The 15061-nt window shown below is 40.0% G+C and overlaps 1 protein-coding gene across 7 annotated transcripts in view; it reads left to right on the top strand.

Moving 5' to 3' along the window:
- Positions 1-15061, top strand: part of TOM1L1 (target of myb1 like 1 membrane trafficking protein) — a 63345-nt gene that overhangs the window by 31051 nt on the left and 17233 nt on the right. For 6 of the 7 annotated variants that reach the window (XM_063706257.1, XM_004041313.5, XM_019027682.4 and 3 more), the window contains 4 exons: positions 331-464; positions 6911-6971; positions 7388-7505; positions 9196-9292. In XM_063706257.1, the coding sequence (XP_063562327.1) occupies positions 331-464; positions 6911-6971; positions 7388-7505; positions 9196-9292 (410 nt within the window). Of the gene's footprint in view, positions 1-330; positions 465-6910; positions 6972-7387; positions 7506-9195; positions 9293-11583; positions 12531-15061 lie in introns of those variants that run through there. The other variant, XM_055388713.2, reaches the window with a different exon arrangement.

The following is a 15061-nucleotide window of genomic DNA, read 5'->3' as shown; positions in this document are numbered from 1 at the left end:
TGTTTTTTTTTTTTCCCCAACATGGCACAGCTAATAAGCACTACATTTAGAATTCCCATACAACACTTCTGGGTTTTAGTCCAGTATTATTTTCAATGTACCATATTATTCTTATGACACCTATTTTGATTTTTAAAGGAAAATATAATCAGTTTATGACTCACTGCCTTCCAATAGGAAGGATAAGCTGTTTATAGTTAAGTACTTTGGTAGTGCCCCACAGGCTACTTAACGTGGAGGTGACTGTAGGTATGTGCAGATTGGTGAGTCAGATGTCTTTATAGAATGTTCCAAGTGTAGAAGAAGAAATCTCTCTCCTTTCTTTGACAGAAACTCTATAAAACAGGTCGGGAGATGCAGGAGAGGATCATGGACCTGCTTGTGGTGGTGGAGAATGAAGATGTAACTGTTGAGCTAATTCAGGTGAATGAGGATTTGAATAATGCTATCCTTGGATATGAGAGGTGAGCAGATCATGTACCCGCTTTGCCCCTCTTCCATTTCTACTTTCACCACCAATTACTCAGCATTCTTATCAGAGTGCCTACAAGGGACCCCTCTTTCTAGATTCTCCATTCTCAATAGGAAAGGTATTGGCATGTGGGGTGGGACAGTTTTCCCTTGTGCAGCTCCTACTCAGTAAATGCTAGAGGTCTTTCTCCTAGTTAAAGTGACATTTCAGCCCAGCATGGTGGCTCCCAGCTATAATCTCAGCACTTTTGGAGGCCGAGGCAGGAGGATCACTTGAGCCCAGGAATTGCAGACCAGCCCTGACAACATAGTAAGACCCTGTCTCTACAAAAAATAAAAAATAAGGCCGGACACGGTGGCTCACACCTGTATCCCCAGCCCTTTGGGAGGCCAAGGTGGGCAGATCATTTGAGGTCAGGAGTTCGAAACCAGCCTAACCAACATAGTGAAACCCCATCTCTACTAAAAATACAAAATAATTAGCTGGGCATGGTCGCGCATGCCTGTAGTCCCAACTACTCAGGAGGCCGAGGCAGGATAATTGCTTGAACCTGGGAGGTGGAGGTTGTGGTGAGCCGAGATCACGCCACTGCACTTCAGCCTTGGCAACAGAGTGAGACTCTGTCTCAAGAAAATAAATAAATAAAATAAATAAATAAAAAATAAAAAAAATTAGCTGGGTGTGGTGGTCCTAGTAGGTGCTTATAGCCTAGCTACTAGAGAGGCTGAGGTGGGAGGATAGCTTGAGACCAGGAATTTGAGGCTGTGGTGAGCTATGATCGCATCACTGCACTCCAGCCTGGGTGATGGAGTGAAATCCCACCTCTAAAAGAAATAATAATAAAATGACATGTTAAGACACCCTTAGGGGCAGTGTTTCTGTTGAGAATTACTGGGAATCTCTACTTGCACAGTGACTGTATTTCTAATCAGCTCATAAAGAATGAGACCAGTATGACATAAGGGAAAGAGGTGAACAGGCCTGGATTCAAATCTAGCTGATGATTTTGTATAAGTTGCATAACTTTTCTAAGATTTAAGTTTTTTTCTTTCTTATTTTTTTGATGTATTAAATAGGATAATAATACCTTTTTAGAGGGTTGGGCTTTTTTTGAGGATTAAATGAGATAATACATATGAAAACACCTAGCAGAGTGCTAGCACATTGACATCCATTAAATAGTAATTTCTTCTCTTCCTCTGCACCAGTGTCCCATTTAACCTTTAAATTTATTGACTAGGTTTTTCTTCCCACTTATCATGAGTGAATTAAGAGAATCCATGAAATAAAGCCAGTAGTTACGGGCCAAGAATGGTGGTGCACACCTGTAATCCCAGCACCTTGGGAGGCTGAGGTGGGCGGATTACTTGAGCTCAGGAAGTTTGAGACCAGCCTGGGCAACATGGTGAAACCCCATCTCTATCAAAAAATTACAAAAATTAGCCAGGCATGGTGACACACGCCTTTAGTCCCAGCTACTTAGGAGGCTGAGGTGGGAGCATCTCTTGAGCCCAGGAAGCAGAAGTTGCAGTGATCCAAGATCGTGCCACTGCACTCCAGCCTGGGTGACAGAGTGAGACCCTGTCTCAAAAAAGAGAAACATAAAACCAGTAGCTATTAAATGGTAGTTTCTTTCCTTCACTGTCTCATATTTACTGTCAGAGAAGGGCATCGACTGAAGATGTAAGCCTAGGAACCATGCTTTCTTTCTTTCTTTCTTTTTCTTTTTTCTTTGTTGTTTTTTTTTTTTTTTTTTTTTTTTTTGAGATGGAGTGCTCAGGCTGGAGTGCAGTGGCACGATCTTGGCTCACTGCAACCTCCACCTTCTGGGTTCAGGCGATTCTCCTGCCTCAGCCTGTAGCAGGACGAGCCGCAGACAAAACTCCTCAGACACTGAGTTAAAGAAGGAAGGGGTTTATTCGGCCAGGGGCATTGGCAAGACTCCTGTATCAAGAGCCGAGCTCCCCGAGTGTGCAATTCCTGTCCGTTTTAAGGGCTCACAACTCTAAGGGGGTGCGTGTGAGAGGGTCATGATTGATTGAGCAAGCAGGGAGTATGTGACTAGAGGCTGCGTGCACTAGTAATTAGATCGGAACAAAACAGGATAGGGATTTTCACAGTGCTTTTCTCTACAATGTCTGTAATCTATAGATAACATAACCGATTAGGTCAGGGGTCGATCTTTAACTACCAGGCCTAGGGTGTGGCGCCGGGCTGTCTGCTTGTGGATTTCATTTCTGCCTTTGAGTTTTTACTTTTTCTTTCTTTGGAGGCAGAAATTGGGCATAAGACAATATGAGGGGTGGTCTCCTCCCTTAAGCCTCCCAAGTAGCTGGGATTACAGGCACACACCATCATGCCCAGCTAGTTTTTGTATTTTTAGTAGAAACGGGGTTTCACCATGTTGCCCAGGCTGGTCTTGAACTCTTGACCTCAGGTGATCCACCCTCCTTGGCCTCCCAAAGTGCTGGGATTACAGGCGTGAGCCACCGCGCCTGGCCACCATGCTTTCTTTCTTAGCACTGAAGAAACTCAAAATTGTTACTCTTGTTTCCTGTGGAACAAATTTTTATAAGCAAAAAAATATCCAAGGAAAACCCATTGTTTTCAGTAGAGTGCTGCCTTCTGGCTTTCATTTTGGAGAATTCTATTGCAAACCATGAGACCATTGCCTAAAGTCTTCCTCCAAGGGGGAACTTGTGTTTATTTGGTCTAGCTCTCGGGAGATTGGATTACTTCTGTGAACAGCTTGTTCTGACTGGGCTTTGAACTGTGTGTACCAGAACAACTGTGAAACACTTACATCCTAAGATTCAGAGAGAAACTCTTGCCTCTAGAAAGATACTAGTCTCCTAGTTTTCTCTGGCTGCTGTCACAAATTCACACAAATTTTGTGGCTTATCCTCTGTTTTATCCACTTTTGGACGCTCCAGAGGAGAATCCATCTTCCTAGCTTTTGCAACAGCTAGAGGCTGTTCACTTTCCTTGGCTCATGGCCCCTTTTCTCCATCTTCAAAGCCAACCATGTCTAGTTCAGGCCTGATTATATCATATCACTCTTACTTCCACTTCTGCCTCTCTCTTCCACCTTTAATGACCTTTATGACTACATTGGGTTCATCTGTACAGTCCCAGATAATCTCCCAATTAAGGGCAGCTTACTAATGTGAACCAAAAGTATCTGAGACAGGTCTCAATGAATTTAAAAAGTTAGTTTTGCCAAGGTTAAGGATGCACCTGTGGCACAGCCACAGGAGGTCCTGACAACATGCGCCCAAGGTGGTGGGGGCACAGCTTGGTTTTTTGTTTTGTTTTGTTTTTGATACAGAGTCTTATTCTGTCACCACACTGCAGTGCAGTGGTGCTATCTTGGCTCACTGCAACTTCCACCTCCCGGGTTCAAGTGATTCTCCTGCCTCAGCCTCCTGAGTAGCTGGGACGACAGGCGGGCACCACCACGCCCAGCTAATTTTTGTATTTTTAGTAGAGACGGGGTTTCACTGTGTTGGCCAGGATGGTCTCGATCTCTTGACCTCGTGATCCACCCACCTCGGCCTCCCAAAGTGCTGGAATTATAGGCGTGAGCTACCGCACCTGGCCATCCACAGCTCGGTTTTATACATTTTCGGGAGACATGAGACATCAATCAATATGTGTAAGATGTACATTGGTTCCATCTAGAAAGGTGGGACAACTCAAAGCAGGGAAGGGGGCTTCCAGGTTATAAAGAGATAAGAGACAAATGGTTGCATTATTTTGGGTCTTTGATCAGCCTTTCACGGAATACACAATTTATGTGTAAGAAGGGGCTAGAGGAATAGTCACTCATGCCTTAGTCTGGCTCAGTGAATCTGTGCTTCTACATAAGCAGTAGGGCAGAGGAAGCAATTGAGTTCTGTCCTTTGTCCTGTACTTATGAAGATAAGCTATCAGTTTATATTGCCAGGGTGAGATTCAACAGAGCTGTTTTAGGGTAAAGATCTTGAGGCCCACAAGGAGTTTTCTCTTAGGCAAATTGTGGGAGAGGTAGGTAGCTTTTTATCTTTGTAGCTATATTATTTAGGAATAAAATTTGCCTGACGCAGTTCCCAGCTTGACTTTTCCCTTTGGCTTAGTGATTTTGGGGTCCTGAGATTTATTTTCCTTTAACACTAGCAAACTTCATTCTTTTTTCAACCTTTAATTTCCCCTTGCCATGTAACCTAACATATTCACTGGTTGTGTTTACTAGGGTGTGGGTACCTTTGTGAGGGTGGGCGTTACTGTATCTATCACAGTCCACTCTCTGGCCCCTAAAGATTCATATCCATCCACTTGCAAAATACATTCACCCTATTCCAACATCCCCCAAAGTCTCTGCTCATTACATCCAGGGAATAGTTGTGCAAATAAAGAAATTGAAATTTGTCACTCAGGGCTTGATCTAGGAAGGTTGTTCATACCCAGCACATAACTGACTAGAATATAAGAAGCTAATGCTATAACTAGATGGATTTTTTTTTTTCTTTTTTGAGATGGACTCTTGCTTTGCTGCCCAGGCTGGAGTACAGTGGCATGATCTCAGCTCACTGCAACCTCTGCCTCCCAGGTTCAAGCGATTCTTCTGTCTCAGCCTCCCTGGTAGCTGGAATTACAGACACATGCCACCACGCCCAGCTAATTTTTGTATTTTTAGTCGAGATGGGGTTTCACCATGTTGCCCAGGCTGGGCTCAAACTCCTGACCTCAAGTAATCCACCTGTCTCGGCCTCCCAAAGCGCTGGGATTACAGGCATGAGCCACAGTGCCCGGCTTAACTAGGTGGAATTTAAAACACATATTTTTGAAAAATCATTCAACTGTGTGTGCAGATTCTGTCACGTGTGAAGAGACCACCAAAGAGGCTTTGTATGAGCAATAAAGCTGTTTATTTCACCTGGGTGCAGGCGGGCTGAGTCCGAAAAATGAGTCAGCAAAGGGAGTTAGGGAGTTTATAGGATTTGGGTAGGTAGCGAAAAATTATAGTCAAAGGGGGTTGTTCTCTGGAGGGCAGGGGCAGGAGTCACAAAGTGTACAGTGGGGGAGCTTCTGAGCCAGGAGAAGGAATTTCACAAGGTAATGTCATCAGTTAAGGCAGGAATTGGCCATTTTCACTTCTTTTGTGATTCTTCAGTTGGTTCAGGCCATCTGGATGTATACCTGCAGGCTTGGGCTCAGAGGCCTGATTCAGTATAAACTCTTACACTTTAAAGTGTTTAGGATCCTGAAGTCAAATTGTCATAATAGTAATACTATATGTTTCTAAAGCAAATCTCAGTTTACAAAGCATTTCCACATTCATCCACCTGTGCTATCTAGTTTTGCCCCTGAAAATAACTTTCTGAGCAAATAGTTCAAATGTTATTCCCTCTTAGCAGCTGGGGGACCAAGGTTCAGGAAGTCATACCCTTAGTCATATAGCTACAAGGTACTAACACCGACACTTAAACCTTAGACTTTTGCCTGCAACTTCTCTGGTCTTTTACGTTTATGCTCCTTTACTCTCAGTGGACAAACAATGTAAAATTAAATCAGAGTTGTAGAAGGTCAATTTTTTGGTATGTGTTAAGTGTCTTATAAAAATACACAGTGAAGGCCGGGCGCGGTGGCTCATGCCTGTAATCCTAGCACTTTGGGAGGCTGAGGTGGGCGGATCACCTGAGGTCGGGAGTTCGAAACCAGCCTGACCAACATGGAGAAACCCCGTCTCTACTAAAAATACAAAAATTAGCTGGGCATGGTGGCACACACCTGTAATCCCAGCTACTTGGGAAGCTGTGGCAGGAGAATCACTTGAACCCGGGAGGCGGAGGTTGTGGTGAGCCAAGATTGCACCTTTGTATTCCAGCCTGGGCAACAAGAGCGAAACTCCATCTCAAAAAAAAAAAAAAAAAAAAAAAAAAAACACACAGTGAAATAGTGAAAATACTTTAAATATATTTGAATATTTTGGAAAATTACTTATAATGGCAAAGTAGAAAACAAATAATCACTAATAGAGTGGTTAAAAGTGTGATAGATTCATAAGGTAAAATATTATAGCCATTAAAAATTGTATTTCAGCTAGAAAAATTCTCACAGCATACTCAAATTAGGATACAGAATTATGTAAAGTATCCTTTCAACTAAGCTTAAAAATAGATGCACTTATAGTTGAAATACTGGAATAATGTTAATAGATTTAACAATTTCTGGGTGATGAGTTTTTTTTAAATACTTTTCTATTTTCTCACAGTTTTCTCTGAGGGTATGAATACTCTGTAAGCTGGAAAAAGGTTATTAAAAGTATTTTACTGATAATTGTGTGAGGATGAGGCTGATTGTCTTCATTCCTAAATATTTGTGTATTAATAATTGTTAGATTTTTATAGCATTTTCATATATTTTTTAAAAACACATGCATTTTGATCATTTAAACAGGTTTACTAGAAACCAACAAAGGATTTTGGAGCAAAATAAGAACCAGAAGGAAGCCACCAATGTAAGTGATTAGAAATGTTATAAAATAAACAATTGAACATTTTGCCAATTACAGTAAGAAGCAAGGCTTACCTAAAACAAGTCTCAAAAAGAGGGAGGTATGCATTCATAATTTGGAGTGGTTTCAATGGTATAGATTACTTGCCTTAATAACTTAATGTTATTAAGTTAACATTAATGTTAAACTGTTAATGTAATGTAATGTAAAGTTAATGTTATGAAGTTATTAATAAGAAGCAGGAACCTATGTAGGTGGTAAGATGGGATTCATACTAATGTTGCTCGTTGAGTGGAGAATTCTTCCTTAAAATGCATCCAAATAGGATCCTCCCCTCTACAAAGGAGAAAGTATGGGGAGAAAGCTGTGATAAACTACATGACACTTTTTTTTTTTTTTTTTTTTTGCTTTGTTTTCAGACTACCAGTGAGCCTTCTGCCCCATCTCAAGATCTCCTCGACCTAAGTCCCAGTCCCCGGATGCCTAGGGCCACTCTGGGAGAACTCAACACCATGAATAATCAACTTTCAGGCTTAAGTAAATGAACACTCAGGTCTTTTCAGACCAGCAGAAGAGCTTGATGTTAAACAGTTCTCCTTAATTACGTGATTAAATACCACCTAAGAAGGACTGAAGTCAGGTTGAATGTCAGAGCGCTATGTTAGGAGATGTGATTACTTCCTGGCAAATGGTTGAGTCAAACCCAGTATAGCAATGGGATGTGTCTGGGCGAGGAGGTCCTTGAAACTCATCCTACTCACTTAGAATCTCATGGAATTCACCTGGCCTGTTTTGTAGAGGTTGTTCAGCCCAATGGCCAATACTTAAAGTCTACTGTGAACCTACACACTATTATCATTGGGTTTTTCTGCTATACCTCAGCATCAGGTAAGGGAGTATCTCTGATGCAAGCGGAGAAATTCAGGGATTACAAGGTATGAACTAAGTGGTTGTGAAATGTAGAAGGAAAAACACAGGCTTTAAAGTCAGAGAAGTCCAAGTTGAAATGCCAGTTCTGCCACCTCTCAGCCACCTAACTGTTGAGAGTCTCACTTTATAAAATGGGAACAATGATTGCCTTAAAGGGTGGTTGTCAAGGTTAACAAACTAATGTTTATAAAATGCATTGTAGCAAAGCTTACAATCCATTTTATAAACATTTATAAAAGAGTTACCTATCTTACCTAACTTGTTATCTTCTGCTGTCCTTATTCCCAGCAAGGGTTTGGCAAATTACAAAATAAGGATGATGAAAAATGCTGAAATCCAGTTTTGTCAAATTAAAAGCAGTTTGTTTTTCTCGTATGTCATCTGCTGTTTCCGGAGTAAAAATATTCAGTATCACTGAATTTGTGGTTTTCTTAGAACTCTACTCAGTTCTAAAATGTTGGCTACTTGTTTATGTAGGCCAGTGGGATGTGTAGAGTCAGTTACATTGGAGTTTTCCTGAGTTTTTAATTGAGAATTTTCAGAGGGGGAGGGAATTATTCCCTTTGGGGTATCTCACTTAAGATTATGGCCTGGAGGCCAGGCATAGTGGCTCACACCTGTAATCTCAGCACTTTGGGAGGCCAAGTCAGGTGGATCACCTGAGGTCAGGAGTTCGAGACTAGCCTGGCCAACATGGCAAAACCCTGTCTCTACTAAAAATACAAAAATTAGCCGGGAGTGGTGGTGGGCGCCTATAATCCCAGCTACTCAGGAGGCTGAGGCAGAAGAATCACTTGAACTCAGGAGGTGGAGGTTGTGGTGAGCCGAGATCGTGCCACTGCACTCCAGTCTGGGTGACAAAGTGAGACTCCATCTCAAAAAAAAAAAAGATTATGGACTGGAGCTTGAGGTGAAGGTAGAGCTCAGTATGTACTGTAATTTTTTACTTTTGTGCTAGGCAGAACAAGATGTAAAATCCTTTGCATTCTGGATCAGCTTGGGATTTTAGAAAATCCAATACAATAATATTTGTTACCCTTACAACAACTTCTTCTCATGGCAGGGAAATTCTTTCTCTCTCTACCTACCATAAATGATGCTTTTTCATTTCTCTTAGAGCTAGGAAATCTCATGATTTTAGGGTGACAGAAATATCTAAATTAATCTCTTTTATTTGGTGGGTTTTTCTTTTTTTTTTTCTTTTTCTTTTTTCTTTTTTTTGTTTTTACTGTAGAAAATCCAGCATAACTGACTGACAAAATGTTTTAAAGCCAAACAAGTCCATTTTGTGTTTTAGATTTCAGCCTTCCAAGTTCTGATGTAACAAACAACTTAAAACCCAGTCTTCATCCACAGATGAACTTGCTAGCCTTGGAGAATACAGAGATACCCCCGTAAGTATGTCAGTAACACTGCAGAACTAATATCATGACATTTAGATTCCTTACAATTAAGAAAACCTGATGGCTGGGCGCAGTGACTTACATCTGTAATCCTAGCACTTTGGGAGGCCAAGGCACATGGATCATTTGAGCCCAGGAGTTTGAGACCAGCCTGGGCAACATGGCAAAACCTCATCTCTAGTAAAAATACAAAAATTAGTTGGGCATGGTGGCATATGCCTATAATTCCAACTACTTGGGAGGCTGAGGCATGAGAATCACTTGAACCTGGGAGGTAGAGGTTGCAGTGCAGTGCAATGCAGTGCAGGCAATATAGCACTTGGTACATAGTAAGCCTTCAATAAATTGTCTCTGTTTATTTTTAGTAGTAACAGGAGATGGGGAAGAACAGGGGAAATATAATGACAAAGGAGGCAGAAGAGCAATGAGGTTCAAAATTAAGAGTAATGGCCCCATCAGTTACAGGGTACTTGCCGTGTGGCAGGCACTCAGTTAAGCTATTTTTGTTTATTTCATCTAATCTTCACTAAAGTACTTAGGTCAGCGATGTTAGGTCAGGGTCTTGCTCTGTCACTCAGGCTGGAGTACAGTAGCACCATTATAACTCACTGCAGCCTCAAACTCCTGGGCCCAAGGGATACTCCCACCTCAACCTCTTAATAGCTGGGACTACAGGTGTGCGCCACCATACTGGGCTAATCTAATTTTTAAAATTTTTTGTAGAGATGGGGTCTCACTTTGTTGCCCAAGCTGGTCTTGAACTCCAGGCCTCAGGTGATCCTCCCGCCTTGGCCTCCTAAAGTGAGCCACTGCACCAGCCTGTTATCGTTATTCCCATTATACAGGAAAAGAGACTGAGATTTCTTAGTCATTTCTCTATTGAAGGAACTAGAACTTGCCCAAGTTTGTATAGCCAGTAAGTAGCAAGTCTGATGGACTGATAGTCCAATATTAAAATTGGACTAATAAAACCTGATGGAGTAGCTGGAACCTCCTGAGTAGCTGGAATTATAGGCATATGCCCCAATGCCCAACTAATTTTTGTGTTTTTAGTAGAGGTGAGGTTTTGCCGTGTTGCCCAGGCTGGTCTCAAACACCTGGGCTCAAGTGATCCATGTGCCTTGGCCTCCCAAAGTGCTAGGATTACAAGATGTGAGCTACTGCACCCAGCCATCAGGTTTTCTGATAGTCCAATATTAAAAAGAAATATTAATGACCTATAAACATATGCAATGATGTTCAACTTTACTTATAGAGAAATGTCAATTAAAGTCTAATAAGAAATTGTTTTCTACTTCTCAGGTTGGCAAAAGTCCCAATATTTCATAACATACTTTGTTGGCTATGGAAAGACAGTTACTATGACAAAATTATGTAACTCTTATAGGGGCAGGTGGCAATATCTATTAAAATTATAAATGCATTTATTTCTTTGAATCTGCAATCTTATCTGTAGAAATTTATACCACACTTACACACAGTTAGGTGTTTACAAAATTATTCTTTACAACATTTTGGGCAATAGCAAGTAATTGGAAACAACTCAAAATATCCCTCAGTTGGGGACTGGTTAAATAAACATCTGTACAACATATTACTGTCTAGCTGGGGGATAAAAGTAATAATCACCAATATATTTATTGCTAAGTAGGAAAAAAAGGTGCTAAGTAGTGTGTGTGTAATATATTGCATTTGTGTAAGAAAGTTGGAAATAAGAATATATATTAATATTTGCCTCTATTCACATAAAGAAACAAGAATGATACAGGAAGGAAAAAACTGAAAAAGAGTGAAAGAGTGGTTACGTAAGTTCCAGAAGAGGCAGGATAGAATAAGTAGCAGTTGAATTTGCCTTATGCCAATGTCAATAGCTTTTTTCCTTTTAAGTGTATATATTTTAGATAATAGGCAATACATTTTCATTATTCAGATATCAAAACAGTATAAAAAGTTGTATAAGACAATTCTTGTTTTCATTCCCTCTTCATCCTCCCTCTCTCCTTTTCCCTAGTGTCAAGCTCTACTCCCACCCAGATAATTATTTGTTAGGTTCTGATTTATCCTTCCATAGTGTCTTTAGGCAAATAGGAATATGAATTTCTTTCTCCGTTATTCAATAAAATGCAGCATACTATCACTGTGTTCTGAACCTTTTGTTTTTCACTTAACATACTTTGGCAGTGTGTTTGTATCAGTGGATTTAGATTTTTTTAAAAGTTTCCTAGTGTTTTGTTTAAATACTTATGTACCCAATCACTGAATTACTTTTCTACATTTAAAAGGGGGAGGGGCAGAGGGAGGAAAATGAGAAAGAAGAATCAAACTGGGAAGAAAAAAGAGCAAAATATAAGGGAAGAAGAGAAGAAAGGATTCATGTGTTGGGAAATGATGAAGTGTCAATGGCTCTTTCATGAACCACTGAGTTAGGTCAGTATCTTTGGTTGGCTACCTCTTGTTTTGGCTACATGCAATGCAAGTAAATGTTGAAATGTAGGCAGATTGAAGTCGCTTGGTAAATAATGTGGTTTAAAATAGCTGATTCTGTTTGTGTTATCTTGCTAATCTTGTTGGGTAATGAGAGAAAGAATAATACAGATAAAATCCCATTACAACAAGTGTCTATAAAATTCATTAAAAGTCAAATTTCAGCTAATAGCTGCGTGTTTTAATCTGTAGCCTACTTGGATCTAATAATTCAGTATACATAAAAATCACTTGGGTGACTGTCAAAAAGTCAAATTGCTGGTCCCCAGAAACTCTGATTCAGCAGCAAGAATCTTTAACATGCATTCCAGGAGGATCATAATGCAGTGGTTTTCCTATCATACATTGAGAAACCCTATGATGGACATCTATACCAAGATTCGAGGGCGTGTACCTGGTTTAAATCATATGCCTAAGATCACTTGTGAGAGGCAAAATCAGCCATTAAAATGTCTTATAATGTTGAGATTTTTTCCATCCCTTTGTGTTTGCAGTTTAATTTATTCACCATCACAGAAAAAGTGGGCGATGCAGTTTTTCATAACAGAAAGAATCCTTAAAAAACAATAACAAAGAAGACAGGATAAAACATAGGTCATTTTTTTTTTGAGACAGAGTCTTACTTTGTCACCCAGACTGGAGTGCCGTAGTTCGATTTTGGCCAACTGCAACCTCCACCTTCCAGGTTCAAGCGATTCTCCTGCCTCAGCCTCCCAAGTAGCTGGGATTACAGGCACCCGCCACCACACCCATCTAATTTTTTTTTTTTTTTTTTGTATTTTTAGTAGAGACCTGGTTTTACCATGTTGGCCAGGCTGGTCTCAAACTCCTGACCTAAGGTGATCCGCCCACCTCGGCTTCCTGAAGTGCTGGGATTACAGGCATGAGCCACTGTGCCCAGCCCATAGGCCATATTTATGGCCCACTTGCTAACAGGCAACAAGCTAAGAAGCATAGAAATGCTTACTAATTACTTAACCTATGAGGTATGTGCCACCATCATTTTCATTTTAAACAAGAGGAAACCAAGGCTGAGGAAGATTAACTTGCCAGTGGTTGTCCAGCTAGTACTGAGACAGGATTCAAATTTAAATGGGATTCAAAATCGAATTCTGATTTCAGTAACTTCTCTCTTTTTGTTTTTAGTTTTGTACTTTAGTTTTATTTCTAAAATTTTCATATACTAAAATTGACCTTTTTTTTTTTTTTTGGTTTGGTGTACAGTTTTATTTATTTTAACATACGTATAGATTCAAATAACTACCACCAGTCAGGATACAGAATAGTTCCATCACTCAACAAAACTCCCATGTGTTATTCCTTTATAGTCACACCCTTGTACCCCTGACCCTCAATCCCCAGCAACCAGGAATTTATTCTCTATTGCTATAGTTTGTCTTTGAGAATGTCATTCAAATAGAATTATACAATACGTAATCTTTCTAGAAGAGATTGTATTAAGTTGGTATTTGCTTTATGTGTTTTGAAGCTCATGCATTCAGCTATGTTGGATCTTATTGGTTGATTGAGTCTTTTATCATTATGTAATGTCCTTCTTTGTCCCTCAAAATTTTCTTTGTCCTGATGTTGATTTTGATAGTAATATAGCCACTCTAGCTTTCTTTTGTTTAGTGGTTGCCTGGTATATTTTCTTCTGCATTTTACTTGTAACTTAACTGTACTAAAAGATTAGGAGTTTCTTAGAAATAGCCTATAGTTGGTTCATGCATTTTTATGTATTCTCATAATCTCTTTTAATTGATATGTTAGGCAATTTACATTTAATTTAATTGTATGTAGAGTTTAGGTCTACTGTTATATAGTTATTCTATGTGTTCCTTTTTTTCTGTTTCCTTTTTCCTGCTTTCTTTTGGATTATTAGAATATTTTTAGTGCTCCATTTTAGTTTATTGTGATTTTGACTGTATCTTTGTATAATGGTGTGTGTGTGTGTGTGTGTGTGTGTGTGTGTGTGTGTGTGTGTGTGAGTGAAATAAAGTTGCTTGGTAAAGTGGTTTAAAGTAGCTGATTCTTTTCCTGTTATTTTGCTAATTTTGTTAGCAAAATATATATATGTATATATATTTATATATACATGTACACACACACATATATATAAAGAGAGTTTTCTTTAGTGATTGCAGTATACTTATTTTTCAGTCTACTTAAAATCAATGCTTTACTACTTGAAAGTAAAAACCTGGGCCGGGCGCGGTGGCTGACACCTGTAATCCCAGCATTTTGGGAGGCTGAGGCGGGCAGATCATGAGATCAGGAGATCGAGACCATCCTAGCTAATACGGTGAAACCCTGTCTCTACTAAAAATACAAAAAATTAGCTGGGCGTGGTGGCAGGCGCCTGTAATCCCAGCTACTCAGAGACTGAGGCAGGGGAATCACTTGAACCCGGGAGGCGGAGGTTTCAGTGAGCCGAGATTACAGCCACTGCACTCCAGCCTGAGTGACAGAAAGAGACTCTGTCTTAAATAAAGAAATAAATAAATAAATAAAAGGAAGTAGAAACCTTATCACCATATCGATTCCCCTTTTCTATAATAGTTATCTTATATATTACTCCTCTATACATTGAAAAGAAACCACTAACAGATGATGCTGTAATTTTTGCTTACAACCCTGAGATACATTGTAAAGAATTCAAGAAGTGGCCAGGCGTGGTGGCTCATGCCTGTAATCCCAACACTTTTGGGAGGACGAGGTGGGTGGATCACTTGAGGCCAGGAGTTTGAGACCAGCCTGGCCAAAATGGTGAAACCCCATCTCTACCAAAAAATAGAAAAAATTAGCCGGGTGTGGTGGTGCGCATCTGTAATCCCAGCTACTCGGGAGGCTGAGGCATGAGAATTGACTGAACCCAGGAGGCGGAGGTTGCAGTGAGCCAAGATCGTGCCACTGCACTCCAGCCTGGGCGACAGAGCAAGACTCTATCTCAAAAAAAAAAAAAAAAAAAGAAGAAAAAAAAAACTCAAGAAGAGAAAAATAGTCTATTATATTTACCCAATGTTTACCATTTCTCTTACTATTCTCTTCTGGTATAATTTCCCTTCTCTCTGAAGAATTTTCTTTATCAGTTCTTTTAAAGCAGGTCTATTGGCAGTGAAGTCTCTTAGTTTTACTTCATGTGAGAATGCCTCTATTTTATCTGTTCCTGAAGGATATTATCAGTGACTACAGAATATAGGGCTCACGCTTCTATTCTTTCAGCAGTTTTAAAAGGCTGTGCCACTCTTTCTAGCCTAAATGGTTTCTAGTGAAAAA

Source organism: Gorilla gorilla, chromosome 4 (genome assembly GCF_029281585.2).
Source record: "Gorilla gorilla gorilla isolate KB3781 chromosome 4, NHGRI_mGorGor1-v2.1_pri, whole genome shotgun sequence".
In the NCBI taxonomy this organism is placed as follows: domain Eukaryota; kingdom Metazoa; phylum Chordata; class Mammalia; order Primates; family Hominidae; genus Gorilla; species Gorilla gorilla.
Note: the sequence above shows the minus strand (reverse complement) of the source record. Positions and strands in the feature narration are given on the sequence as shown.